At 36.5% G+C, this 26,654-nt stretch overlaps 1 protein-coding gene and 1 long non-coding RNA gene across 3 annotated transcripts in view; both read right to left on the bottom strand.

Annotated features, from left to right (window-relative positions):
* Window positions 1-26,654, bottom strand: part of LOC148125121 (uncharacterized) — a 482,037-nt gene that overhangs the window by 86,854 nt on the left and 368,529 nt on the right. The gene's annotated exons all lie outside the window — the stretch shown is intronic.
* Window positions 1-26,654, bottom strand: part of NLGN4X (neuroligin 4 X-linked) — a 199,899-nt gene that overhangs the window by 59,478 nt on the left and 113,767 nt on the right. For both annotated transcript variants that reach the window (XM_026707505.2, XM_026707502.2), the window contains one exon: window positions 25,095-25,247. In XM_026707505.2, the coding sequence (XP_026563290.1) occupies window positions 25,095-25,247 (153 nt within the window). The remainder of the gene's footprint in view (window positions 1-25,094; window positions 25,248-26,654) is intronic.

The following is a 26,654-nucleotide window of genomic DNA, read 5'->3' as shown; positions in this document are numbered from 1 at the left end:
AAGGATAGATGGATAAATGGATGAATGAATAAATACATGAATGAATGAATTACAGTCATTACACTTAAAGTTTATATTCAACATTTATATGAAATTTCTGAGTATACTATGCATAAAACATATTCATGGAAGGAGTTAGCTACATGGGCTTAAAATCATTTTTCAAAAATTTTGAAAAAAAAATGCACAGCTAGGGAAATAGAAATATCTAAGCTTTATACCTGCATTTTCTTACAGGGGCTGGAATAACTAAAAGTACAGTTCAGTGTAATTATAGTAATATATATATATATATATATATATATATATATATATATATATACAAAATTATAGTATAACAAATGAAAAGACTATAACCTATGATTAATTGAATGACTAATATTAGCTCAGCTTGATAAGTTTTAATAAGATCTTATTATAATTATGTTATGATTAGAATTAGATATGTAAATAATGTTATAGATTAGTCCATATTCTACAGAAATTCTATTTGTGAATTGTTAGAAACAAGAATCATGACACTGTTTCCTTCATAAATGTCTAAAGGACTGTCCATAAAATAGTATTTACATATCCCTTCAATATAACTATGGAAACAAAGCCCCCCCCCCCCAATTTATCCTAAACCAATATCTTCCAGGAAACCCAGGTATTCTCTGGATGGAAAAGTAACTCTTCTAGATTAAATATTGTATATTTTAAAAAATAAATCGAGAAAAATCACCACGTCTAAAATTGTAGGTGATTCTTTGTGAAAGCCTGCATACGAAGTGTTTTATTACTAAATGTACTGTATGGAATGTTGTCTAATTTTTGTTTTCAAAAGACAATCTTCAATTGTACTATATATCTGGGAATGAAATACATGTGTCATGTGTATTTTAAAAGAGAAAGGATTCTGTTATGGATTGCCTATTATAAATGAGACTTACTAAAATAGTACCAATATATACAATTAAAGATGCTATATTTTTTAAAATATTAATTGAATAAATGTGTATATTTGCAAGTCCATATGCCGATAATGGCCTAATCATAGCACTATCCAACTTTATGTCAATAGCAATACTACTTTTGATTGCCCATACACTTTGTTAAATTTGAATTCACAATAAACGGGGTTTGAAATTCGAAAGAATGCCATGTAGAGTGAGGCTACCAGACCTTTTCCCATTCCATGATACTGATGGACAAAAACAAAAAGGAAGCATATTTTGTCCTATCTGTCCTCTCAGATATCTCAGCTGCTGGTCGGTCCTCATGGACCTAAACCATCCCATAGAGGCGGTGATTGATAACGGCACGTCCAGTTGATCCCAGGGACATCGCAAAGTCCCTGGTGGATCCAGGGAAAGCCCTTTTTGCCGGTGGCAGAGAGGCAGCCTTCCAAGCTGCTGAAGCTGGGACAGCTCCGGAACAGAAGAGATTGGAAGAAAGTGTGTCAGTTTGGTGAGATGAACTTCTATTATTTCTTGCAAAGAACACACTGAAAAAATTAAAGTGGACTAAAAGTGAAGAGGAAAGCATTTAAGAAGCGTGATTAATTGTCAAAATGAAAGTTTTTTTTTCTTTTTTCCCCTTTTTATTGGAATTTTGAACTTGGCAAAACTGTTTAACTTTAAGCTGGACTGGTACTTTTTAATCTTTTTATTTCTGTTTGCATTTCTTTCTCCTTTTTTTAAACAATCCTATTGAAAATTATTTTTTGATTAAGACTTTTCTGCTTGATTTAAGATTTATTTTTCTCCCTTAAAAGCGGGGGGAGAGATTTTACTTTTTTTCTTTTAGTTTCTGCCTGTAGATTGAGGAGGGGGAAGAGAAAGTGAAGGAAAGTAAGTAGCACTGCCGCCCAGAGGATTGGATACATTGTTTCTTTTTTCTTTCACTAGTTGTGTGTTACAATCAAGGACTCTGAGCTGTGTATTGGAAAAGATAGAGATGAGCATGGCAGTTTGTTTATTCAGGTGCTCATTTGTGAACAGATAGCTGGAGTCTGGAGTTGAAGTTGAAAGAAAGACTGAAGTGACCTTGAAAAACTCTGAGCTGATTTATCAAAAAGCCTTGGATATTTGGTGGCAGAGGCTTGTTTTATATTAGAATTGCTTTTTACCATTTTCCTCCCTTTCTACACTCCCCCCGCCCCCCGGTTGGGCTTTTTTCCCTCTTTAATTGGATTTTGACTTTTTAAACCAGGAACCAGAATGTAAATCTTTTATTTTTGTTTTCTATTTGTTTATTAAGAGGAACATATTTCTCTTTCTCTTTTTCCCCTTTTTATCATTGATTTTTTACTTTTTACATTTACCATTGTAATTAATTGGATTAAGGTATACAAGTGCCTAAAGACTTTCTTTTTTCCTTTGGAGTGGCAACTGTTTTTCTTCGTCTCCCCCCCCCTTTTTTTTTTCTTTTTTCCTCTTTTTTTTTCTTTTTTTTTCTCTCTTTCTTTACAGATAAGCATTACAAGATGAGTAGAAAGACAACAGCTCTAGCTTCTTTGATACCAACCCCCTCACCATCTGGAGGACAACAATCTATACAGACAATATTACAACAGAAAAAAGAGAAAGAGAAGGAAGTGACATTACAGATGATTATTCAAGGAATCCAGAAGATTGAGCAAAAAATTGAAAAGACAGATGAGAAATTGGAAAATATTCAACAGATGATGAAATATGAAGACAGATTTTTTTAAAAAATTGAAGAAGAGGATATACAAAGAGATAAGAAAATTGGAGATATTGATATTAGATTGAGCAATGTCAAGAAGGGCAGATGTGAACCATTAGGATGGGAAATAGATAAATCAGAATTTTATCTAAGATTTCAAAATATAGAAGAAGGAAAAGGTGAAAATCTTGCTGAAATAATGGCAGAAATATTACCAGAAGCACTGGAAATAACCAAAGAAAAGATGATGGATGGGATGAATGAAGTGTTTCATGTCTATACAAGATATGCAACAAGGAACAGACTACCAAGAGAACTTCACATTAGATTTACTAAGAAGATTATTAAGACAAAGATACACCAGTTGGTGAGAGAGAAAACACTAAAATATAAAGACAAAGAAATTGTGATGCTGAAACAGATACCAAGAAGAGTAAGAGAGATGAGAAGAGAATATTTATTCTTGACTAAAGAGTTACTTAAAAGAGGAGTAAACTACAGATGGTTGATGCCAGAAGGTCTTTTGTTCACTTGGCAGAAACAAAGACACAGAATTGAAACAGTTGAAAAAGCTGAGCTATTCTACTTAGAATACTTTAGAGGAAAGGAGGAAGAAGAAAGAAAGGAAGAGTCACTAGTTGAATTTCAAGAGGAGTGTATAGCAGTAATTGAAAAAGAAAAAGAAGAAGGTGCAGTAGGTGGTGAATCCAAAGAACAACGATAATTGAGATCTACTAAAGCAATAAAACCCTCTTATAAAGCTTAACATGGATGAAAGAAAATTGATTTCGATTAATATAAGTGAACTTAATTTGGCTACTAAAATAATGGAAGTATTTCACAAATTAGAAAAAATAAAATTTGATATAATCTGCTTACAAGAGGTACGTATTAAAAAACAACATGAATATATACTAAAACAAGGAAAACTAGGGAAATTATTTACGTTGCTGGCGCAATTTAAAAATAGAGGTGTAGTATTATATATTAAAGAAACAATTTTGGCAGAACTAATCTACACAAATGATGATGGAAGGATTCTGATGGTGGAAATAATGGATAACAGCATTAAAACACTTCTAATTCCAATTTATGCCCTGAATGATAAACAAGAAGAATTCTACAGAAAATTACATACAAAAATAATTGAATTGGACTATGTTAATATTTGTATGATGGGAGATTTTCATGGAATAATTAATGACTGGTTGGATTATAAAACACAGAAAACAACAAAGAAAGTTAGAAAGATACTACCAAAATCCTTCCCTCGAATAATAGAAGAATTTAACTTAAAAGATGCATAGAGAGAGAGAAATGTGGACAATAAGCAATATACTTTTTATTCAAACAGGCATACATCCTGGTCTAAAACATATATGATATGGATGTCAGCAAAATTATTGACTAATGTACAACAGATTGAAATAGAAACAAGCACTTGGGCAGATCATAATCCAGTGTCAGTTATTTGGAAAGAATACAAGAGGAGATCTAGATGGACTTTAAATAATATGATATTAAAAGAAAAAGACTTTAAACAGAAAATAGTGAAAGAACTTGTTTTCTTCTTCAAAGAAAATAGAAAAGAGGATACATCTTTACAGAATCTCTGGGACACGATGACGGCCTACACAAGAGGCTTGATAATAGATTATACTAGGAGAAGAAACAAAACATTACTCTAATTAAGACATTAGAGGATGACTATAAAAGATTAGAAAAAGACTTACAGAAGTCCCCACAAAAAAAGATATTAAAAATAAAATGGATATAATTAAACATAAAATGGGACTAATGGAAAAAGAAGAATTAGCACAAAAATTAAAAATGCCAAACAGAATTACTTTGAAGATGCAAACAAACCAGGCAGATGGCTAGCTTATAAAATGAGTAAGGAAAGAGAAGCAAGAATGATTAGTCAATTGATAAATAAAGAAGGACAGGTTTGTTATGGAAATGAGAAGATAAAAAATTATACAAGACTACTATGGAAAACTGTACTTTCAAGAGAATATTCAAGAAGAAAAAATTAAGCAATATCTACAGAAAGTGGACCTACCTCAGATACCTAAAAATATTGAAACAATGTTAGAAGGAAATATAACAATGATGGAATTAACAGAAGCCTTAAAAAAACAGAATGTTGGGAAAGCACCAGGTCTAGATGGTTTGCCAGCAGAATTTTACAAGACTTTTCAGGAAATGTTGAATCTTCATCTTTTAGAAGTTATGAATGAAGTTATGTTGAAGAAAAGAATACCAAAAATATGGTCAGAAGCATACATTACACTTATACCGAAGGAAGGTACAGATCTGCAGCAAGTTAAAAATTCTAGACCTATATCTCTATTGAACTCAGATTATAAAATATTTGCTCAAAATATTTGCTTCAAGTGTTAAACATGAATATTAGAGAAGAAAGAGAAATAAAAGGAATGAAAACTAAAAAGGAGGAATATAAATTGCAAGCTTTTGCAGATGACCTGGTATTTATATTAGAAGACCCATTGGAAACAGCACCAAAATTAATAGAAAAAATAGAAGAATATTGAAAAGTAGCAGGTTTGAGAATAAATAAAGACAAAACAAAGATATTAACAAAGAATATGTTAGCAAGATGAAAGAAAGAGTTGGAAAATTTTTTTAAAAATACAGGTCACGAACAAAGTTAAATATTTAGGGATACATTATAAAATTATAAAATGACAAAGTCAACTGCATATAAAGAAAATTTGTATAAGATGTTTTACAGGAGAATGTTTAAGAATAAATCAGATAAATGTTGGAAATGTCATCAGATACCTGGTTCATATTACCATATGTGGTGGACATGTTCGGACACAAAGAAATATTGGACTAAAATCCACACATGGTTGGAAAAAATGATAAAACAACATCTAAACTTTAAACCAGAGATCTTTTTATTGGGAGTCATACTGGACATATACAATAAAGAATTGAAATATTTGATTGTAAGTGTTTTAACAGCGGCTAGAATTGTATTTGCGAAGAACTGGAAAAATGACAAAATACCTATGCAGGAGGAAATTATTAAAAAAATTATGGACTGTGCTGAAATGAGTAAACTGACATTTGAAATTAGAGAACAAGAAGACAAGCAATTTTATATGATATGGGGTTTGTTTTATCAATGGTTGGATAAAAAGACATGGTAAAGTAAAAGAATAGATAATTTTGTTATAGAAGTTTAATAGACTGATACAAAATATAATGTAGACATATATAAGCATTGGATGACAGCATAATATAATATTGATGGAATAAATAGCAGGCTAATTAATAATTGATAAATAGATAAGCATATGTTAGTTTGACAATGTGAGATTGATATAAATTGTGAACAATGATTATGAAAGGATCGCACAAAAGATTCTAAACCAACTGACACACTGTATGCACAAAATGGAAGATGGTTTTATGTTTTTTTTAATGTATTGTCTGTGTATGTTTGTCTTAAAATAAAAAAAAAATTATATATAAAAAAAGAAATATGTAAAACAACTTTTTCAGAGAGTAAAGAGCTAGAGAAAATATATAGTCAAAATATATTAAATTTTCTTCGTAGTGTGAACTCATACACGTACAGCCACACACATGTGCAATGAGCAAACTACTACTTTAGATAAGGACGAAACTTAGTCTGCTGAAAGAGCATACAGGAAGAATCAGAATATCTTGGAAATGGAATGGAGGAAAAGCCATGGTGGCTTCTGTTATTTAGAATAGAAGCATTCTAAGCTTTACCATTCCAATAGAAGAAAGTGTATGTAGCTCAGGGTTGAACTGTGAAATTCTTGATACACTCTGAGCGTGGTCATTTGCTTGCTGATGTTTCAGAGGTGGTATTCAGCAGGTTCTGACTGTTCTGGAGAACCGGTAGCAGAAATTTTGAGTAGTTCAGAGAACCGGCAAATACCCACCGACTGGATATTTTACAGTATCCTGCCCCTGCTGCACCCACCAAGCCACGCCCACAGAACCGATAATATTTTTTTTTAAATTCCACCACTGAGATGTTTCATTACAAATTTATCATGATGATGTTACCTAGTTGGGTAATGAAACATCTCTAAGTATATAACCAAGCTTAGAGAATACTAAAAATTCCAAACTTCATCATTTGACTGAATGTTATGATTCAAAGGGATTGCTTTTTCTTCTGAATCTAGGGAAATATCATTAGATAAGTTACATCCTTTTTTATATCAATTATTTATATCCTTTCTTTCAGGATAACAATCTTTTCAACTTAATTTACAAATATGAATAACAGAGTAAAGGAGTAGTCAGTTAGAAGAATGTTTGGTTGTTGTTTTTTTATAAATATACAGCTGCCCATGTCATAGTATGTGATTCTGGACAGAATATAATGAAAAGACATGTTCTATTTTCCACCAAAATGGCAGATATGAGTAAGTGTGGGAAGGCCTGAAAAATTCAGCTGTGCAGGCTTTTAGAATAGTTGCATGCCTTTCTTCTTTTCTCTTTGGAAAGTTTCTGTATGAGGTCATTAATGAATAGGCAACATAGCTGTCTACGCATCTGTACTGGTTTTTTGTCTAACACACACACAGACACACAGACACACAGACACACAGACACACAAATAATTCAAGGCAGTGAACATATCCAACATTTTCCTTTTTTCTATTTTCCCCAGAACAACGACTCTGTGAGGTGGGTTGGACTGATAAAGAGGGACTAGCATAAAGTCAACCAGCTGGCTTTCATGGCTAAGGCTGGTTTTGAGTCTCACAGCCTTCTGGTTTCTAGCCTTAACTACTGTACTACCAGTAGACTTAAAGTGGCTTTCAGCTTAGCTTCCTGCCTTATTAGATGTAGGATGACAAAATGTAGTAATTATAGTTTTGTGATCTAAGTTATATCACCTTTCATAATTATAATTGTGAACATTTATTGGCCAAACATCTCCAGAGCTGAGCCAAAGGAAAAATAATCATTATTTGGTTGAAAAATAATTCCCTTTTCTCTGAAAATATCCAGATGGGGAAGATAATTTTTCTTAGTCTCGCTTTTCATTTATTTTCAGTAGCTATAACAAATTGTCCTGAGATGTTTCAATTATTCAATTTGGCTTATTAAAAATATTGATAATCCTCATTGTTGCAACCTTCAGGGGAAGAAAAAAAGCTACGTAATTGCCTCTTGGGACCATATTAAATGAAAATCAAAGGATGTAGGAATTATTGACATTTGGTTTTGAGAATCATAAGGGCTTGATTAATAATGTAATTAATGACCCTACTGTATTGAAATTATTATGGGTTATGAGTTATGTAATAATGGGGTATATAATTTATGGTGCTGTGATCTTTAAATAGGCAAATGTTCAAAATCTCAAAAATCAACTACGCAAATACATTTATTAGTTCCATACTTATTCAATTTGAAAATGAAATCCCAAATGCTATATGCCCCATTCACTCAAAAAAACTACTTGAATATATTAGTGGAAAGCAGAAATTAATCTGTCATCTGACATTTTCTTCATCAAACTACAACTCTAACAAAAATATCTGTCCATGTCACAGATTCCAGAACATTTATGCTGATATTTATATTCTTCAACACTAGAGTTGAAGAATCTTTATTTATGCCTGGTATGTCAGTCTCCTTAATATGGCACATTTCTTAATCTCCTATTCAGGAGTTACTTCCAATAATAAGATTTTTCTGTAACTAAAAAAAACAAATATGTGTACATCCATAGACTGCCTGATTTAATAGTGAAGTTAAATGTTAATTCTTTTTAAGTTAATTGTATTTTAAATCATTCTGAAAAATATTGTAAAAAAAATACAAATAAAAGACAAGACTAATCCTGAAACTATACATTTTAAAATTGCAATTAGAAAAACCACATATTTCTAATGCAATCGATAACACATACAGGCTACATATATCTAATATGTGCACTTCTCCATATTGATTTTTTAGTGCACTATTTTGGTACAATAATAAGAATTAAAACCAATAAGAAAATAAAAAATATTTTCTGCAAAGAATAAAGTGAACTAAGATGTCACTAAAGGGTTGACCACTATGACTAGCTTGTCATCATGCTCAAGCATGACTTTTAATGGACTGGCTTCAATGGGTACATTGGCTTTATCATTTCTCTCTCTCCACAAATATTAAACTGGAGATCCATTTTCACCCCCAAATGTTGGCAGTTGTAATGAAGATTGCCGCCGAGTACAATTTGGTTTCCAAAGCATGAAACATTTGTATGACTCTTTTGGGAATTGTCATAATGCAATTTCTATGTCACCTTTTGATCCCATGTTTGCACAAAATGATGCTAAATGAGAACTGGCTGAGTCTGAATTCCAATATGCCTGCAAGTTAGTCTTTTCATTTCTGAGTAAAAGCAATTTTGTTTATCAAAGTGGGAACTGCACTCTTATTGAACAAACCCTTACAAACTAATGACTTTAGGAGTGCATCCATACAATTGATGGAGACTCTGATAACTTTCATGAGAAGGTTGAAGTTAATTTTGGTTTGTATGCTTTTTGAGATAATGATACACTAGATTGCATTATGTTAATTAGATAAATTATAAATAACCTCAATATCATATCCTTAAAATTTGACTAATACTTTAAGGTTCTCAACAGGCTTTTCTTTATATTGGAATTAATGAAATAGCATGAATGTTGATAGGCCATAGGTCATATAGCTGGACTCAAGGAACTGCATAAGCTAATTTGTACCAAACCATGTTTATCATGTTGACACATATATCCATAAACAATCAAGAAAGACTAACGAGAAATATTGTCCCTTTTTATACTATACGTCTATTAGATTGGTACCATTACATTCTGACTGGTACCATTACATTCTGAAGAATTTCATTTAATGAATTGGTTATGACTGAATTTAACTACAGTAATAATTTTACCATATAGAATACTTTCCCCTTATGATTAGTGTTATTTTTTTTCAATGTCTATTGGAAATTATCTCATTTTATACTTAATGTCCTGATTAAATGAGTATTAATTTATGAATTTTTAATTCTTCCTATACTCTGAATATTTTTTATTATATACATTGAAGCAGTATGAAATGATTGATAATATGCAGGATATATTATTTTAATACACAATATGCAGTAAAAACATACCATTATGCATATTATATGAATGCTTTCTAATTGAAGCTGATCTTGCACTTTTATAAAGAAAATTCATTCCATAAAACTTCAATTTACTTCTAGAAAGCTGATTAGATCTTACATTTGGTGAATTACACCATGAGCACAAATATTGCATTTTTTTTGCTGATCCTACTATTTTAAATTATGTTGTTTTATCAATAGCACATAGCACTAAACAGTAAAATCAATCAGCATTCTTTTCTGTAGTTTTTTTTTTATAGTTTATAGACTATTTACATTTGAGTCAAAATGCAATTTCTCATTGTAACAGCACAAATGTAATAGCACAATTAAGAGCACTGAGAACAGGAAGTTAAACTATCTTAACTTGGTTAGTGAAGATCTGGGAAATCCTAGTTAATCAATATATAAATTCTTTTTTTACCATAAGCTATTTTTAAAAATCTTTGTAGACATGTCATTTACCTCTTCTTCACAATTTCTCAAAATAGCACATTGATCTGCTTCTGTCAAACTTAAAAAATAGAATAGAGTTTCCTTTTTGTTTAATGCATAAAAGCCAAAAAGATTCCAGAAAATTTAAAGTGCTTGTTTTTCTAAAAATAGTATACCTAGGGAAAAGGCAATGTTTTAATAGCGCAATCTTGTGATTCATGCTTCAATCAATTATGAGAAACACTGGATTTCACAACTATCAAACTACTGGAAAAAAGGACAAAAATAAACAATGCAATTGTAGTTCAGGCCTTTATAACTAATTTTAGTGATGTCCTTGGGAGCCTGATATGGTCCAAACTATAAAAAAAATTGGTTTAGGGGTGGGGTTAGGATTTCATATTTTAGATAATTCTGTTCTGTTCCTAAACTTTCAATTTAGTTAAAGCTTGCTAGGAAAACACAAACTTACACTGCAGACATTACTCTAATAATTTCAAATTCCACACTTTTACTGATGTGAACAAATCTGTTCGGAATATATTTGGAATATTAAAGAAAACATCAATTCACATTATGTCAACTTAAGACATCTTGTGAACAAATCTGTTCACCTGAAGAAGTCGAGATATGGTGGACAGGTTTGTTTATATTGGCAAAATGCATATGTGAAATTCTGTCACTCTCTCCCAAACCCTGGGTCCCTCTAGGGCCTGGCCAGAGGTCTCCACAAGTCTTAAAGTTGCCAAGTTTGGAGAGCCCTGCTCTAGACTGAAGCTGTTGGTGGGTAAAACACACTTCTCCTACACACACACACGAACCATTTCAGCAAAACCTGACATATCCAGTGAACCCTGGGCAACAGTGAGAGAGGGCAGAAAAAGAAATTGGGAGACAACAGGAACGGAACAGCTTCCTGAATACTGCAGAAACTTAACTTCGTCCCACCTTCTTATGCATCCCCCCCTTATGTCCTCTCCTGCCACCACCCAAAGCCCACTGGAGTGCTACCCGGGCAAGGCAGGATTTGCATTGGGCATAGATTTATGCTTGTTGGACAAAAGAGACTTACGAACAACTGTATTTGTTAAATAGGGTGTATTTAAGTGTATTTAAGTGCAAAATATAGTGTGGGGGGGGAGCAAATTAACTATGCAACATGCTTTTATGAATCTGTGCTAATGAATTTGATTTCAATAAAAACTACGTTTCTGTTAACATCAGGAAAATTAGATGCCAGTCAAAGAACTGATTAAGAGTAGGAGTTATACATCTTAGGTGTTCCATATGAGAGGCATTGCAGAATAATTTTACATGATTTAGTGATATAACAGTTTAGTTCTGCAGAAGTAGACTAGTGGGTATGTATGGCATACTCTGTAAATGACCAAAACAGAGAAGACAGATCTGAAAAAACACAGCATGACTTGGCTTTTAATTAAATTGTTCCGAAACCCAGCATATCCTTCATGTTATTAAAGGTCCTAATGGAAAACAATCCATAGAAGTTGATGTATAACATTATTGGAGATCAATATTTCTGATGTAAAGGTTAAAAGTAGGCCCTGCTCAGCAATGCTCTTTTTTTCATCATTTGTGTCAATTCATGGCATTTGACTTACATAAATCAATTCACTTTTATTATTAAACAAAGAAATAAAATAATGTGCATTACATACATTCAGATTTAACAGATATTTGAGTTTAAGTAATTTCCAGTTCATGTTTGCACTTTGGTTATTATCTTTATTTATTTTTCTTTCCCATTTCATAATTGACTGATTTAATATCATTATCATAATAATCATCAAACTATAGATCAACCAATTGACAGTTCAATATAACAATCCTGGCTGGCATCAAATAGCTGGAGGAGAGTGTTATATCTTTTAGCTGCTATCTACTGGTTGGTCATAATTTGATTCTATAAAATGCAAGTGATAGAAAGTGCTGCTGGAGAGCTGAAAATTGAGAAAGGAATATAGCTGTAGGGAACAGTGGGGGAGCTATAAACTACCTAATAACATACTTAATTAACATAAGAAGAGGAAACAAGAAACCCAGGCATTTGTGGGAGTAGGGAAATAATTCCTTAAATAGACTTCAGAAATTTAAAAGCTGATTTTTTTCAAGCTGTATTTTCAACTAATATGTTAAATTGGAATGCTTGAATTAGTTTCAAGGCCTAGGTCTTGACTTTCTAGGTCAACCAGTTGACCAACCTACTAAAAATGGTTGCAGGAGACAGAGTTCTGGTCTTCTTTTCAGCCAAAAGAAGCTCAAGTTAGGCAAGTAGACCAGGGTGAGACTAAAGGAGATGGTTCTAAAAGAATCTGGCAGAACAAATTGAATTCCCCAGACTGCCAGCACAAAACTCATTATTTTACACCATTTCCTTGATGCATATTACTATGAGTACAATTTCTGTACATAGTATCTTGATTTGGAATATTAAAGAAAACATCAATTCACATTATGTCAACTTAAGACATCTTGAGCCTGTCTAAGCTGTACAGCACAGAGACATAGCAAAGGCATTCAGACATATTTACGAAACATTTAGTGGACTACCTTTGCACTGGGATAAAATGACAGCATGGATTTCTCTCAATATATAAAAATCTTAAATAATAATTAATCCTGGAAACTATTTTCCAACTTATTTTATAATAATTAATATGAATTAATTTGCATTCCACATGAACTTGAGTAAGCCTTGACATTCACACTGATAAGGATTTATACTGTAGTTGTGCAAATCTTCATTGAATTTCAACTTAGTGCTTTATTGGTATCTTTAATGTACATCACCTGCATTGATGTTTTAATATGGTCTTGATTTCTAGCATGACAAGGAACTAAAAGATCTCTTAATACGACCTCAGATGTCATCAGTAGTTCAGCTGTCTAAGCTTCTCAAATAGTCTGAGGACTGGTTGTACAATGTAAGTCATCTCAGTGCAATAGCTCAGTATATGACTAAACTATACAGATAATCAGCTCCCTCTATAAGTCTCATAATACAGTTATGGTTTAGAGCATTTAGTATTTATGATCCCTCAAAAAGCTGGCCTGAGAAAATAGTACAGGAAAATGTAGAGAAGATAAAGATATTTTTCTCCATCAATCATATATGAAGCACAATTTCTTAGACATTTTGAAAACACAATTAAAGAATGTCTAGACAAAAAGAATGAAGATAGATGTGAAGCTTTAAAAGCATTACATGAGGAAGAGCTAAGGAAATGAAGATTACAGGCTAATGTGTTTTCAAATGTATTATTTTCTTCCAGCAGCTGCTTTAAAAAAAATGGCAATTTTCAGCATCTAGTGAACATGGATGCATTTTTGTAAAATACATGGATGCACACATTAAAGACAGCTTAGATGCTATGATTGGATTTACAGGAATAATGTGTTCAGTGTATAGTGAACAATGCATTCAGAAAGTATTTGGATCCCTTCACTTTTGAAACCCTCCACCAATCTAGGCTTTATGGCAGAGTGGCTAGACAGAAAACTTTCCTCAGTGTAAAACATATGAAAGCCTGCTTGGAGTTTGCAAAAAAGCACCTGAAGGACTTCAGACTATGAGGAACAAGATTCTATGGTCTGATGAAACCGATTGGCCTCAATTCTAAATATTATATCTGGAGGAAACCAGGCACCACTTATCATCTGCCCAATATCATCCCAAAAGTGAAGCATGGTGATGGCAGCAACATGCCGTGGGAGGGTTTTTCAGGAGCAGGGACTGGGAGAGACTGGTCAGGGTTGAAGTGCTTAGGACATCAGGCTGGGCCAAAGGTTCACTTTCCAACATGACAATAATCCTAAGCACACAGCCAAGAGAATACAGGAGTGGCTTAGGGCAGGGGTCCCCAACCACCGGGCCCTGGACCAGTACCGATCCGTGGAACATTTTCTACCGGGCCGCTGGTTTGCTGGGCGCTGCCATCTTGTTTTGCTGAGAAAGAGCTTCCAGTGAGCTTTTCCGGTTGGAAAGCGGCATTTGGGTCCCGAAGGAATCCTCGCGCCTTAGTTTCATTGAAGGCGGGGCGGCTTCAAACAAAACTAAGGCACGAGGATTCTTTCAGCACCCAAGGCAAGGCGAGCCGAGTGACCACCCCAAAGCCGTCCCAAAGCCCATTGACAAAGGTACAAAGGAGGAGTTGAAGGTGGTGGGGAGAAGCGGGGGACGGCTGGCTGGCCGGTCGCTCGGCTCGCCTTGCCATGCGTGCTGATGCCAGTACCGTGCCGTGGATCATTTTGTGATGCCGGTGCCGGGCCATGGCACAAAAAAGGTTGGGGGCCACTGGCTTAGGGATAACTCTGTGAATGTCCTAAAGTGGCCCAGCAAGAGCCCTAACTTGAATCCTGTTTGAACATCTCTGGAGGGACCTGAAAATAGCTGTCCACCAACGGTCACCATACAACCTGACTGAGCTTGAGAGTATTTGCAACGAAGAATGGCAGAAAATTCCCCAATCCAGGTGTGCAAAGTTTGTTGCATCATATCAAAAAGGATTTGAGACTGTAATTGCTGCCAAAGATGCTTCAACAAAGTACTGAGTGAAGAGTCTGAATACTTATGGCCATGTGATATTTCTGTTTTTTTTTTCTTTTTCATAAATTTACAGACATTTCGAAAATTCTATTTTCACTTGGTCATTATGGGGTACTGGGTGTAGATCAATGAGAAAAGATGAATTTCAACAATTGCAGAATCAGACTGCAGCATAACAAAATTGACAAAAATAAAGGTGTGAATACTTTCTGAATGTGCTGTGTATCTTGCATTACTAGCACTAAGCAGCTTAAACATTTGCAATCTTTTTATAAAATTCAATGCTTAAATACAGGTTTAATGAACAATTTTATGGAAATGATCATATATGGTTAAATTTTGAAATTACAATGTATCCATAATAATTTGCTTCAAAAATCAACTTCTACTTGGTAAGTAGGTAAGGGTGATTAATGCTTATGAAGTTGTAAAAATAGTCATAATGCTTTTTGAAGCTATAGATACTGACCACTGAATAATTCAGACCTGCCTTTCCACCTATTTCTGTGACATTGTTACTTTCCTGCTTGTTATAAATAAAACCTGTAAGCATATGTCAATGTACCTTTGCGTTTAAGAACTTAGATGTGAGTTTTATAAATGTCAAATGGCACAGGTTTTTTTAATTAAACACAATTAAATGATATATCTTGGACACAAATTATGTTCTAGGCTCTAAGCCACAATTATATTGACAAATCCATATATTTATGATTCCACCTATCACCTGCAATGGGCAGTTCCGGGTCCCTCCACTTAGGCTCCCAACTAAGGGAACTCCCAGTCTACTCAATTACTCAACTGGTTTCAAAGGGAGGTTGGGGGGATCTTTGTGCCCCTTGCCATCCACTAGCATCTTCGAAGGGGAAAGTATGCTTCAAGGGGGAATGCGGAGATTGCTGTCCATAAAATTGTGAGCTAAACAGACTGACTTTCTCCTACTTTCTTCTCAACGTTTTGCTTGCAGCCCGACTACTGACAGGTGGTTGAGTCTGGCTTCAGCTCTCCCTTATGTGCTTGGTGGGGTATTTTGGCGTCTCTTTTTCAGACGGTACAAGGGTGAGGGTAATCCACAAATATAGTTTTGGCTTCTGCACTGGCATGGTTTGCACAAATACGGTACCTACCTTGCCCCGTTCCTGTAGCTTGCCCATAGAATAAGACGATACACATCTCTTAAATTCCCCATTCCTAGATATTCCAGGACATTCAAATAACTTAAATATTACAATATTCATAGACAAAGGAAGGAAAGGTTTTCATGTGTGTTACTTTTCCCCAGAGTCCAAATAATCGCAAGTCCAATATTTATTTGCATTTTATTCTACCCTTCCTCCAAAGGGAAGGGTAGAATGCAATACTGCATTCTTCTTTAATTAATAATTTTCAAACAAAAAGTACAATAGAATAGTGCATGGATCAAAGTCATTCAAGAGACTTGAACTACCAAGCTGTCCCTGATCTAGTGACAGGATTGCTCATCCCATATTTAGGCATGTATATATTTCATTCCTATTACATGCCTGGTTGATCCTTTAAAAAAGAATGGATAATGCTGCCAGTCCGAAACACACTGCAGTTATTTCATCTATTATTTTTCAATGGATTTTTGTTATTGTAGAAAAAGGGCGTTGGTACTTACCTGACACACCCGTTCTCTTTGAGCTGTGAAGAGCATCCAGTAGTGGGAGGTGCTTCAGTCTCTGCATGTGTAGGCTGGGCTTAATTTGTGGAACGCTCCTCCTCCTCTATGGGACTCTTCCCCAGTGTTCCCCAGTTTTGGTGAAGATAAGAGAAATAAACGCCCTCGTCCTCAATGCCCTAACAATTCGTTGGCTGAAACAGGACCCCACCAGACAGAAAAAAGGGTGGGGCTGGATGCTCTTCACAGCTCAAAGAGAACGGGTGTGTTAGGTAAATACCAACGCCCTTTCTCCCATGAGCTGTTCAGAGCATCCAGTAGCGGGACATACCAAAGCTTGGCCTGTCCTATGGGAGGGACTCTGTCTGGCCTGGAATCTCCTCCTGGTCCCTGTGGACCTGTTGCAGAACTCTTTTGCCTAAGGAAGCGTCAGCGGATGCAAACACATCTATTTTATAATGTCTAATGAAAGGCGATGCGGAAGCCCAAGTTGCGGCTCGAGAAACTTCAGATATTGGTGCCTGTGTGGCCCACGCTGCCGATGTTGCGGCGCTCCTTGTTGAATGAGCTGTTATGCCCCTGGCACATGAAGGGATTGAGTCTGATATGTTTTCGCTATTGCAGCCCATAGCCAACGGCCTACCGTAGGCCTACCTTCTACTCGTAGAAGGTGAGACCTTGCATCCCTGAGTGTTGGGCTGAAAGGACACGAATAAGGCCTCCGTTTTTCTGAAAGCCACTGTACGATTGATATATATTCACAATGCTCGCCTCACATCAAGCCTATGCCATTGCAGTTCCTTCCCTTGTGATGGTCTGGGGCAAAAATTAGGAAGTATCAGCTCTTGTGCCCTATGAAAGGCTGAGTTAATTTTGGGTATAAATGTGGGATCGGGGCGAAGGACCACCTGGTCAGCATGGAAAACACAAAGATCTTGTCTAATAGACAAGGCTGCAATCTCCGAAATACGACAAGCAGAATTAATCGCTACAAGGGAAACTACTTTATATGTCAGAAATTGTAGACTTGACGATTTCAAAGGTTCAAAAGGGGCCTTAGTGATTGCAACAAGAACCTTGTTAAGGTCCCAGGTGGGATAACGGTGTACCGCTGGAGGGCATAAATTTGTGGCTCCTCAAAGGAAAGACCTTATACGTGGATGATGGAAAAGAGAAAATAGATCTTCACAAGTGAGAACTGACGCCAAGGCCACCACGTGTCTTTTCAACGTATTGGGTGATAACACCTTGTCAAGTCCCTCTTGCAAAAACTCTAGAATTTGAGCACAGAATGAGAGGTAGGATCAATTTGAGACTTGGTACACCATTTGCAGAAACTGGACCATGTGGCATTGTAAATGCGAGTTGTTGAGGGGTGTCTAGCGGCTAGAATAGTGGCGATAACTCTGTTGGAAAACTTTTCACTCTTCAGACAACTCTGTTCAACCTCCAGATGGTCAGGTGCAACCATTGAGGGTCTGGATGTTGAAGGGGCCCCTGAGTTAACAAAACCCTGGCTGGCAGAATTCTCCAAGGAGCTGATACGGAGAGACTGCGGAGGTCTGCAAACCATGGCTGTCTGGGCCAGTAAGGAGCTACTAGAAGTAGTTCCGCCCTCTTGTCTAGTAATTTCTGGATGACCTTGGGAATCAGTGGAAGTGGCAGGAATGTATATAGGAGCCCGGGGGGCCAACGACAGTGGAGCGAGTTAAAATTCTCCGCTCCTTGTGAGGGGTACCTGGAAAAAAATCTTAGAAGCTGAGTGTTGAGGGGGGAAGTGAACAGGTCCACCACCGGCTGTCCAAATGTCCTAACCACTTCTTGAAACAGGGAGAGATGGAGGCGCCAGTCCGATTGATCGATGGTGGCCCTGCTCAGCCAGTCTGCCTGTGTATTCGACAGACCTGAAATGTGCTCTGCTCTGATGGAAAGTAGGTTGGTCTCCACCCAACGACACAAGCACTCTGCTTCCCACGTGAGATGTTTCGACTGTGTGCCCCTGTTTGTTTATGTGAGCTTTGGCTGTTATGTTGTCGGTTAATATTAGTATGTGCTGATCGTGTACCTGGTAAAGGAAGCTGCGGAGAGCCAGGCGTATTGCTCGAAGCTCCAGCCAGTTTATGCTGCATGACTGTTCCATGGCAGACCAACGGCCTTGGGTTCTAAGCGACTGAACGTGAGCGCCCCATCCAAACAGACTGGCATTGGTGGTGATGATAAGTCTTTGTGGCTCCTTGAAGAGGCAGCCTCTGTTGATGACTGGTCTGGTCCACCAGAGGAGAGATATGAGGACCTTTGGTGGTACCTTGACCTTTGGACTTGCCTCGGCCGGAGCGCTGGTACAGAAGCGGGAACCACTGGAGAGATCTAGTGTGGAGGCGGGCCCAAGGGATGACAGAAATACATGAGATCATCTTGCCTAACAATTTTGATAGATCAGCTAGGGACATCCTCTTAAGACCCCTGATCTCCTTAACTAATTGCTGAATGCTATTTAGTCTATCTGGTGACAGGTAAGCCTTGCCTTCCACCATATCTACGACAGCCCCCAGATGGGTTAACCAAGTCGATGGTGTTAATTGACTCTTTTTCCAATTTATTAAGAAGCTATGCTTTTGTAGGGATTGTAATGTGTTCTGAGTGTCTTTGACTGCTTGATGGGCAGAAGATGACAAAGTCAAGATGTCATCAAGATAATACTGGAGTCGTACGGGGATGTCCCAGAGATGAGCAGCTAACGCTGCGAGAACCTTCATGAAGGTCCTAGGGGCAGAAGCTAGTCCGAAAGGAAGGGCCACATATTCAAAATGGTGGTTATTATAACAGAATCTCAGAAATTATAGTGGGAAGGCCGAATAGCAATATGCAGGTACGCCTCCATCAAGTCTATGGACGTAAGGATGCATTTTAAACTTGTGATATACTAAGAAACGGTTGAGACGTTTCAGGTCCACCACCACACCCGAACTTTGGGGCACAACAAAAAGATGTGAATAGAAACCTCGCCCACGTTGAGTGGTAGCTACTGGTTGGATGGCTCGTATATCCAGTAGATGTTGGATAGCCGATTCCATGAGATTACGTTTAATCGGGTCTCTGGAGAGAGGGCATGACATGAAAAAATCTGGGGGATTGGATTGAAACTCCAGTGTAAGGCTAAATCTGATCATATCTCTGACCCAGGAATCAGAGGTTGAGGAATCCCATTGGTCGGTGAATAATTTAAGGCATCTGCCAATAGGGGTTGGGTCCCGGGGGTTATCTTGGTTGCCAAAAAGACCTGTTTCCTGCACCCTGAAAGGATCTTTTGGATTGACCACCCCTTCTGCTCCTATCCCCAAAGTCAGACTTATCTGGTTGCTGCCCTGGTCTAAATGATGGGGGTCTCTGGTATCTGGGTGAAAAGGATCCCTGGTAAAAGGGTCAAAAGGATCCCTTCTGAAAGGACTGGGGGTTTCTAGGATCTGACTTCTGAAAAAGGGAAGGAAGAATTTTCTTTTTGTTATAGGTTTCGATTAGTAAGGGATCGAGGGAAGGGCTAAGCAGTCTGTCTCCCACAATTGGGGATGAAGACAGCTTGGATTTGTGTTTGAAGTTGGCTTGCCAATGCTTTAACCATAGGAAGTGGCGCACTGTGACATGTGAAGTAATGGCCCTGGCTGAAAACTTGACTGCATGATAAGTTGTATCAGCTTAGAATTCAGCAGCAGCAATAAATTTAGCGCTATCTTGGCACGCTCTAAGGTTAGAATTAGGGACATGTTGCTGTAAAAGACGGAGCCATCTGAGAAATGACTGCGTGAAGAAGGAAGCGGCCATGGCTGCTCTGATGGCCCACGCACCAAACTGATGGGCTCTGCGTAGGGCTAGCTCGGCCCGTTTTTCCTCTGGCTTTAATGCCTCCAGAGCATCACTGGGAATGGAGGAGGATGCTAATCCCACTATAAGTTCATCTACCTTGGGAGTATTCAATAATTTTGAGAAATCAGGGGCCATATTGAAATATTTCCTGTCATATCCAGTGGGGGCTGTGTACACTGCTGCAGAGACCCACTGCTTCCGTACCAGGTCCAAAAACATGGGAGGAACTGGGATCACCTCTGCTTCAACTACTGGTTGGTTGAAGATCAGATCCTCTGGTCCCTCTTCCGAAGGAGTTGGTGTGGTGGAAGGGGTCGACTTGTTTAGGTGTACAATATTTTTTGCCTTAAACAAGAGAGATCTGAAAAGCTGTGGGCGGAATAAGCCTGTAAAAACAGGTTGGTCAGGAATAAGACCTTCATCCTTAGACATTCCCCTTTCTAAGGGGTCTGCTTCTGACAGGGGCTCGCTATCATATATTGATCCAGATTCAGTCTCTTCCATTTGATCAATTTGATCCAATTCTTCCTCCTCCTCCTCCGTTGGCCCTTGGAGGGGGGTCTCCCCCTGTAAATGTACCTGGGTATGGTGCTGCTCCGACCTGGTCAATGACCTCAGCGATTGGGAATCATGATCGGTGATCACAGGATATTCCCTGGTCATAACTGCATGTTGAAGCCCCGCTGCGATTCCCTGACAGATTGCCAGGTCCATCCAGACTTTCATCCTCTCTGGAACCTCCTCAATAAGACTATCACCTTGAAGAAGACCAGCAGCCGGCGGAGTGAATGTGGCTTCAGGAGCCCTTCATGTGGTCGGTATCCTGGGCACGGGCCTGTTGGCCTTGGGGAGCCAAGCTGCGCCTGGATGAGAGGGAGAGATCTAGGGGAGGAGGAGGGTGGGAAGAGAAATACGGACCTGGGCTGGAGGAGGGGAAGTCCTGTGAGACTTTGTGCGCCTCCCGAGTGTGCTTGTCTATCTGCCTTTGTAAAGCTTTGTGGTGCCTGACAGTGTCCCTTTCTGAGGCTTTAGAAGTCCCCTTAGCCTGCTTAGGTTTGTGTTGAGATTTGGCTTTTGCCTTCAAGTATGAGGTCTGAGAGGTGCTACTGTCTGCCATTTCGATTCAAATTGGAATTACAGTATGCTTGTTATATAATGCTGTGAAGGCGGTTGGCACGCCCAGGGACCTGATCTGAGTATAGACCGGTTGCCCTGATAATGGTTTTATTCCCCCCCCCCCATATATATATATATATAATGAGTCATATCTCAGTAATAATATTTTATTGAAATTAAAATATTATACTGAAGAGAAATTTATTATTATTATTATTATTATTATTATTATTATTATTGCTCTTATAAGCACTAATGTATGTGTGTATGTATGTATGTATGTATGTGTATATGTATGTATGTATGTATGTATATATATATATATATATATATATATATATATATATATATATAAGTATAACAATGTTAATTAAGTGACAAAATATTATGCAAAGTAAAGCCAAAACAGCCAAATTGTGAATGCCTAAAGGCCCAGATTGATAAGTGTAGGGGCCTTCAACAGCTTCCCTCATAGGCAGACACAGGCCTGGGTGCTCGCTGTTGTGCTGCTGAGATAATTGGGCTGTGAGGGTTAAGCCAACAATTTAAAATGTAAGCAATAGCCTCAAATGAAACCAAACCAAGACAAGGGTATAATAGTTCCCAGAATATTGAAGGGAACCTGCTGCTCTGAGCAGAACAACCTCACACAGCTCGAGAATGAATAACTGGTGCGCGGCCATGAGGTTTTGACAGCCCAAAATGGCCTCCAGCCATTAAACTTTTGGCGCGCTCCTCAAGCGGCAACTTCCCGCCTTGTAAGTGAATAGCTGCTGATGGCTCTTTCTATTAAGCTAAGTGGCGGGAAAAGGTGGAAGTTATCAAGAGTTTGAATTCTCCACTTCAAATGGCGTTCGGAGAGGGGGAAGAGTGATACGACTCAGTTTGGAGTGAAACATCATGTCGCTGATCGATTAAAAGGCAACGCTGCGACGATCGTTCGAAATGGCAGGGGTAGAATATCGGCTGTGAGGAGGGGGCATGAGCAGCGCCGAAAAAACCCTCCTGCCGCTTTGGGGCACGAATTGGCGCTTCCCTAAGACAGACCTGTCTGGCTGCAATCTCTACAATGTGAGCCAATTTGAGAAATCGGAATGGAATAGATGGCTAAAGAAAAGCGTATTAACTGTCAATCCTGCTGCAATGAAAGAATTTTTCCTGTTTCAGCCAAGGAAGAATCACAAGCACTGCCTATCTCCCACGAGGCTGAGCAAAAACTGGGGAACGCTGGGGAGGAGTCCCGTGGAGGAGGAGGAGCATTCCACAAATTAAGCCCAGCCTACACATGCAGAGACTGAAGCACCTCCCACTACTGGATGCTCTGAACAGCTCATGGGAGAAAAACAGAGAAGCAGAAAATATAGATTGATGAGTTGAGTATGATGAAATCTAGATATTCACAATAACTGCAGTGTGTTTCTGTTTGAAAATTATTAATTAAAGAAGAAATTAATAAAAAAATAAAAAGTAAAAATAAGGCCCGGCCTTATTTTGTGAGAAACACAGTATTACCAAATATTTTCCTACCATTCCAATTCTGAGAATTCCCTCAATCACTTAGTATTAAAATTCAGACAATGAAATCAAAATATTAATTGTTTTGTGTATAGGTGTTTCTGGCATTTGAATAGTTCAAGATTCGTAACAGTAAAGAGATGTACAGTCACCATGATATTATTTTGTCACATCAGAAAACTGTAGCTGTAGAAAACATGGATTAAATCCAAATTTTATCATATCCATAAAATAATATGTGACATTATGTGTGCATTTGCAATATACTGAATCTATTTCTTTTGGGTGGAATTTCATTGAAAATAAAATCATAACTGGTATCTCACTCACAAAAAAACTCATAACAGAAGTTAGAATATATTTATTTTTATATATGATCTTAGTCATATGCTAGTGGAAAAGGTGTTTCAGCTAAATGAAAGAAACAGATCATTCTGTGATTTTTTTTTTTAAACAGGAAAAGAAATAAAGAGACATTGATACAACATATGTTTGTATGAATTTGTGCATGTAGATATCTATCTTCTTACAAATTGATCAGTATACTAACAAGAAGCAACTAGTTAACGTCTAATGTTTTGCAAGTTTTAACAGGGCTGTTTAATATTTTTGAGAAAGCTTAAAAGCAGACATAAATTCACTCAAATGCCAGTGAGTAAATCATGCTGACCTTCAGAGACTACCAAGTACACTTGTTCATAGTGTTTAAAATCTGGAAATATAATTCAATTGTAGCAAGAGATGCATTTTTCTAAGTAGTAGTATATCTTACATTTTATCTTCCTTCCCTTTGCTCAAAATACAAATACAACTATATCTGTTAACACATTTACAAATAAAAGAAAAAGTATTCCAGCATAGTTATTTTTTAGTGCACATTATTGGAATGAATTTTAAAGAGTGATTATAAGGAAGCTTTCTACTGGGAGGAAATATAGATGTCACTGAGTTACAATAAAACTTAGTGTAGCCATCTTGAATTGATATTACAAATTGTGTTTCACTTATGATCACAATTGGAAATAGAACATATGTTGTTAAGTGGTGGGATTATTAAGTGCAACCACCTGATTTTACACCTTTTTCTGTTGTGGTAGTTAAGTAAATCAACATGGCCATTAAGGAAGACATCACATTATTGCCATTTCTAACTTTCCTGTTGGTTTCCTAATAGATATTGATAGTCAAAAGTTGTCTGGGAGGTCTCAATAAGCAATAATTTGGCCCTGGGACACTACAACCATCATAAATACATGCTGATTGCCAAGTGTCCAAACTGCAATCACATGATTGCTGGGAGACTTTGACTGTCATAAATGTGAGGACTAGTTTTAAGTCATTTTTTTAAGTGCCATTGTAACTTCAAATGATTGGTAAGTGAATGGTCATAAGTCAAGATAACCTTTATTACACCACATAGCTTGTGAGTTCTGCACCATAAGAAACAGCCACAAAAAGAGAATATTCTCAACAATATGAATTGGTTTCATTAATCAATTTTCTGCACTTTAGAAAGAAAAAGTCACAAGGAAGCTATATTACCCTTTCACAATTCCTTAAAATGTTTTGCTATCAACTTCTTGAGCCATTGTAGCTTGGAATTATGGAAGTGAAGTAGAAAATTAGAGGGAAAGAAGTTGAGCAAAACTGGGTTCCAACAACAAGATTATCTAGTTGACTTTGCAAAACATAGACCAAGTCTTTATTCCTTAGAATACAAGAGCAATGATGTGGTACAGTCATAAAAAGGTATAGTCATAATTTTGAATCTTAGACTACGAAATGTTCCAACATGGCAAAGCATTATCTTTACCACACCACATTAACTGGGGTTAAAAAGAGTCCCCACACCTAATCAATACAAAAAATAAATAAAGTTAAAATACATATGGGTTCAATGGTTTAAGATTGTATATAGGCAGATACTTGAAAAAAAGTCTCATTGAGGCCAGTGAGGCTCATAGCTGAATGAATAGCCAAAGGCCTTTTTTTTAGTATCAGAAAAAAAAACAGTTATGTTAAGTATAAAAGAAATCAGGAACTAATGATATTTAATGAGAGAAAGAGGGAAAAGTTGCTAGGGAAAAAGGAATAAGAGGGGAAAAACAATCACTTACCTAGAACCCCTAGCCTGTAGTTGATGGTTACAACAATGACATTTCCGTAGCTTGCCAGTATGCTGCCATCAACTATATTCCCTGTACCTTCCATATATGATCCACCATGAATATAGACCATCACTGGTTTCTTGCTGTTCTGATCATGTATATCTGAAAAGAATACAAGTAAGGAAAACACAAGAAAGTAATACAAGTATTAAATTAAAAAATCATAGTTTTTTTTTCACCCCCAAAGAGCTAATTAGTTATTTTGCATATTTTCTCATTTCAACTGTATTTCTTATATGATCACTTCTACTTCTCTTCATTTATAACCAATAACATAAACCAATATGATTTCTAGAATAACTTTGAAAAAAATATCTAAAATATCATTTATATAGAATATAGTTGATTCTAGGAATGAAAAGGTAATAGAATATTCACAATACTCAAATATGTAAAATATATATTGCAAACAACATAAAAATAGATTTAAAATTGCTGTTAGAAAATCCACAGTGCAATATTCATGTCCAATATTAAATTAGCTCATTAAACATATTTTCTGCAATTTATGAAATAAAGAATGTTTGAACACAACAAACTGACATTCTTATTACCTCTCTCACCATAAACTAATATTCAAAGTACAAAAAATAGAGGCAGAATAATGTTTTTTGACAGATACTTTATTCCTTCTTTCAAAGCACACTGTTTGTCCATGTAAAATAAGCTACTAAGACACAGAAAAGTGCAGCAGTAGATACTTTGTGTAATAAATATGTTTTGCCATTGCCTTTTTTAGAATGTTCTTTTCAACTTCTAACTTTACTTTACTGGTAATCCTACATCCAACAACTAATCATATCCAACCCCTGCTTAGCTTTTCCATTTCTACTACCATTGACAATTAATATAGTGTTAAGTTTCAGGTAGTCAGCAAAATGACTTGTGCCAATTAATCAATGCCAATTTAAACAGCACTTATTCCCTGAATTGCCTTTACAGAACAATTTGTCTTACATATTCTTGACCATTATTTTCACCCAATGTACCAGGCGTACTAGTTCAAGTGAGCCCTGGTATCATTCAAAGGGTACTGCCATTGGTTTGAATGCCTATTTTATGCTATATAGAGTAGCATAATAAATCAAGATCAAGACACATTTCACAGTCTATTCCAAATAACCATACAACAGATTACTAAGCATTGCAAAAACTGGCTTTGCTGGTTTGATATTTCTTTGAAGACTTATTTGCTTTTACAATTAATGAACTTATTAACTAGAAGTAAATTTGGATCACAATCAAAAGGAACAAAGATGTATTTGTCTGGACAATGTTATCAGTTAATAGTTCAGATCTGTTTACTTAGCTATAGATTGAAATAAGAAAGAATATTTTTTTAGAAATATCACATGTTGTAATATGTTGTTATTGTATTCATGCAAGAATTTTCAGTGGGAAGTGAAGTAATCTTATAACTATAATTGTTCCTGGGATTCCATAATCCTATATTTGAATATGGGATAAACACCTAGTTTCATTATTTGGAAATAGTTGAAGACTGCAAGG

Source organism: Pseudonaja textilis, chromosome 8, assembly GCF_049901715.1.
Source record: "Pseudonaja textilis isolate UNSWEBS1 chromosome 8, rPseTex1.2, whole genome shotgun sequence".
Lineage (NCBI taxonomy): Eukaryota > Metazoa > Chordata > Lepidosauria > Squamata > Elapidae > Pseudonaja > Pseudonaja textilis.
This window is presented reverse-complemented; position numbering and strand designations above follow the sequence as displayed.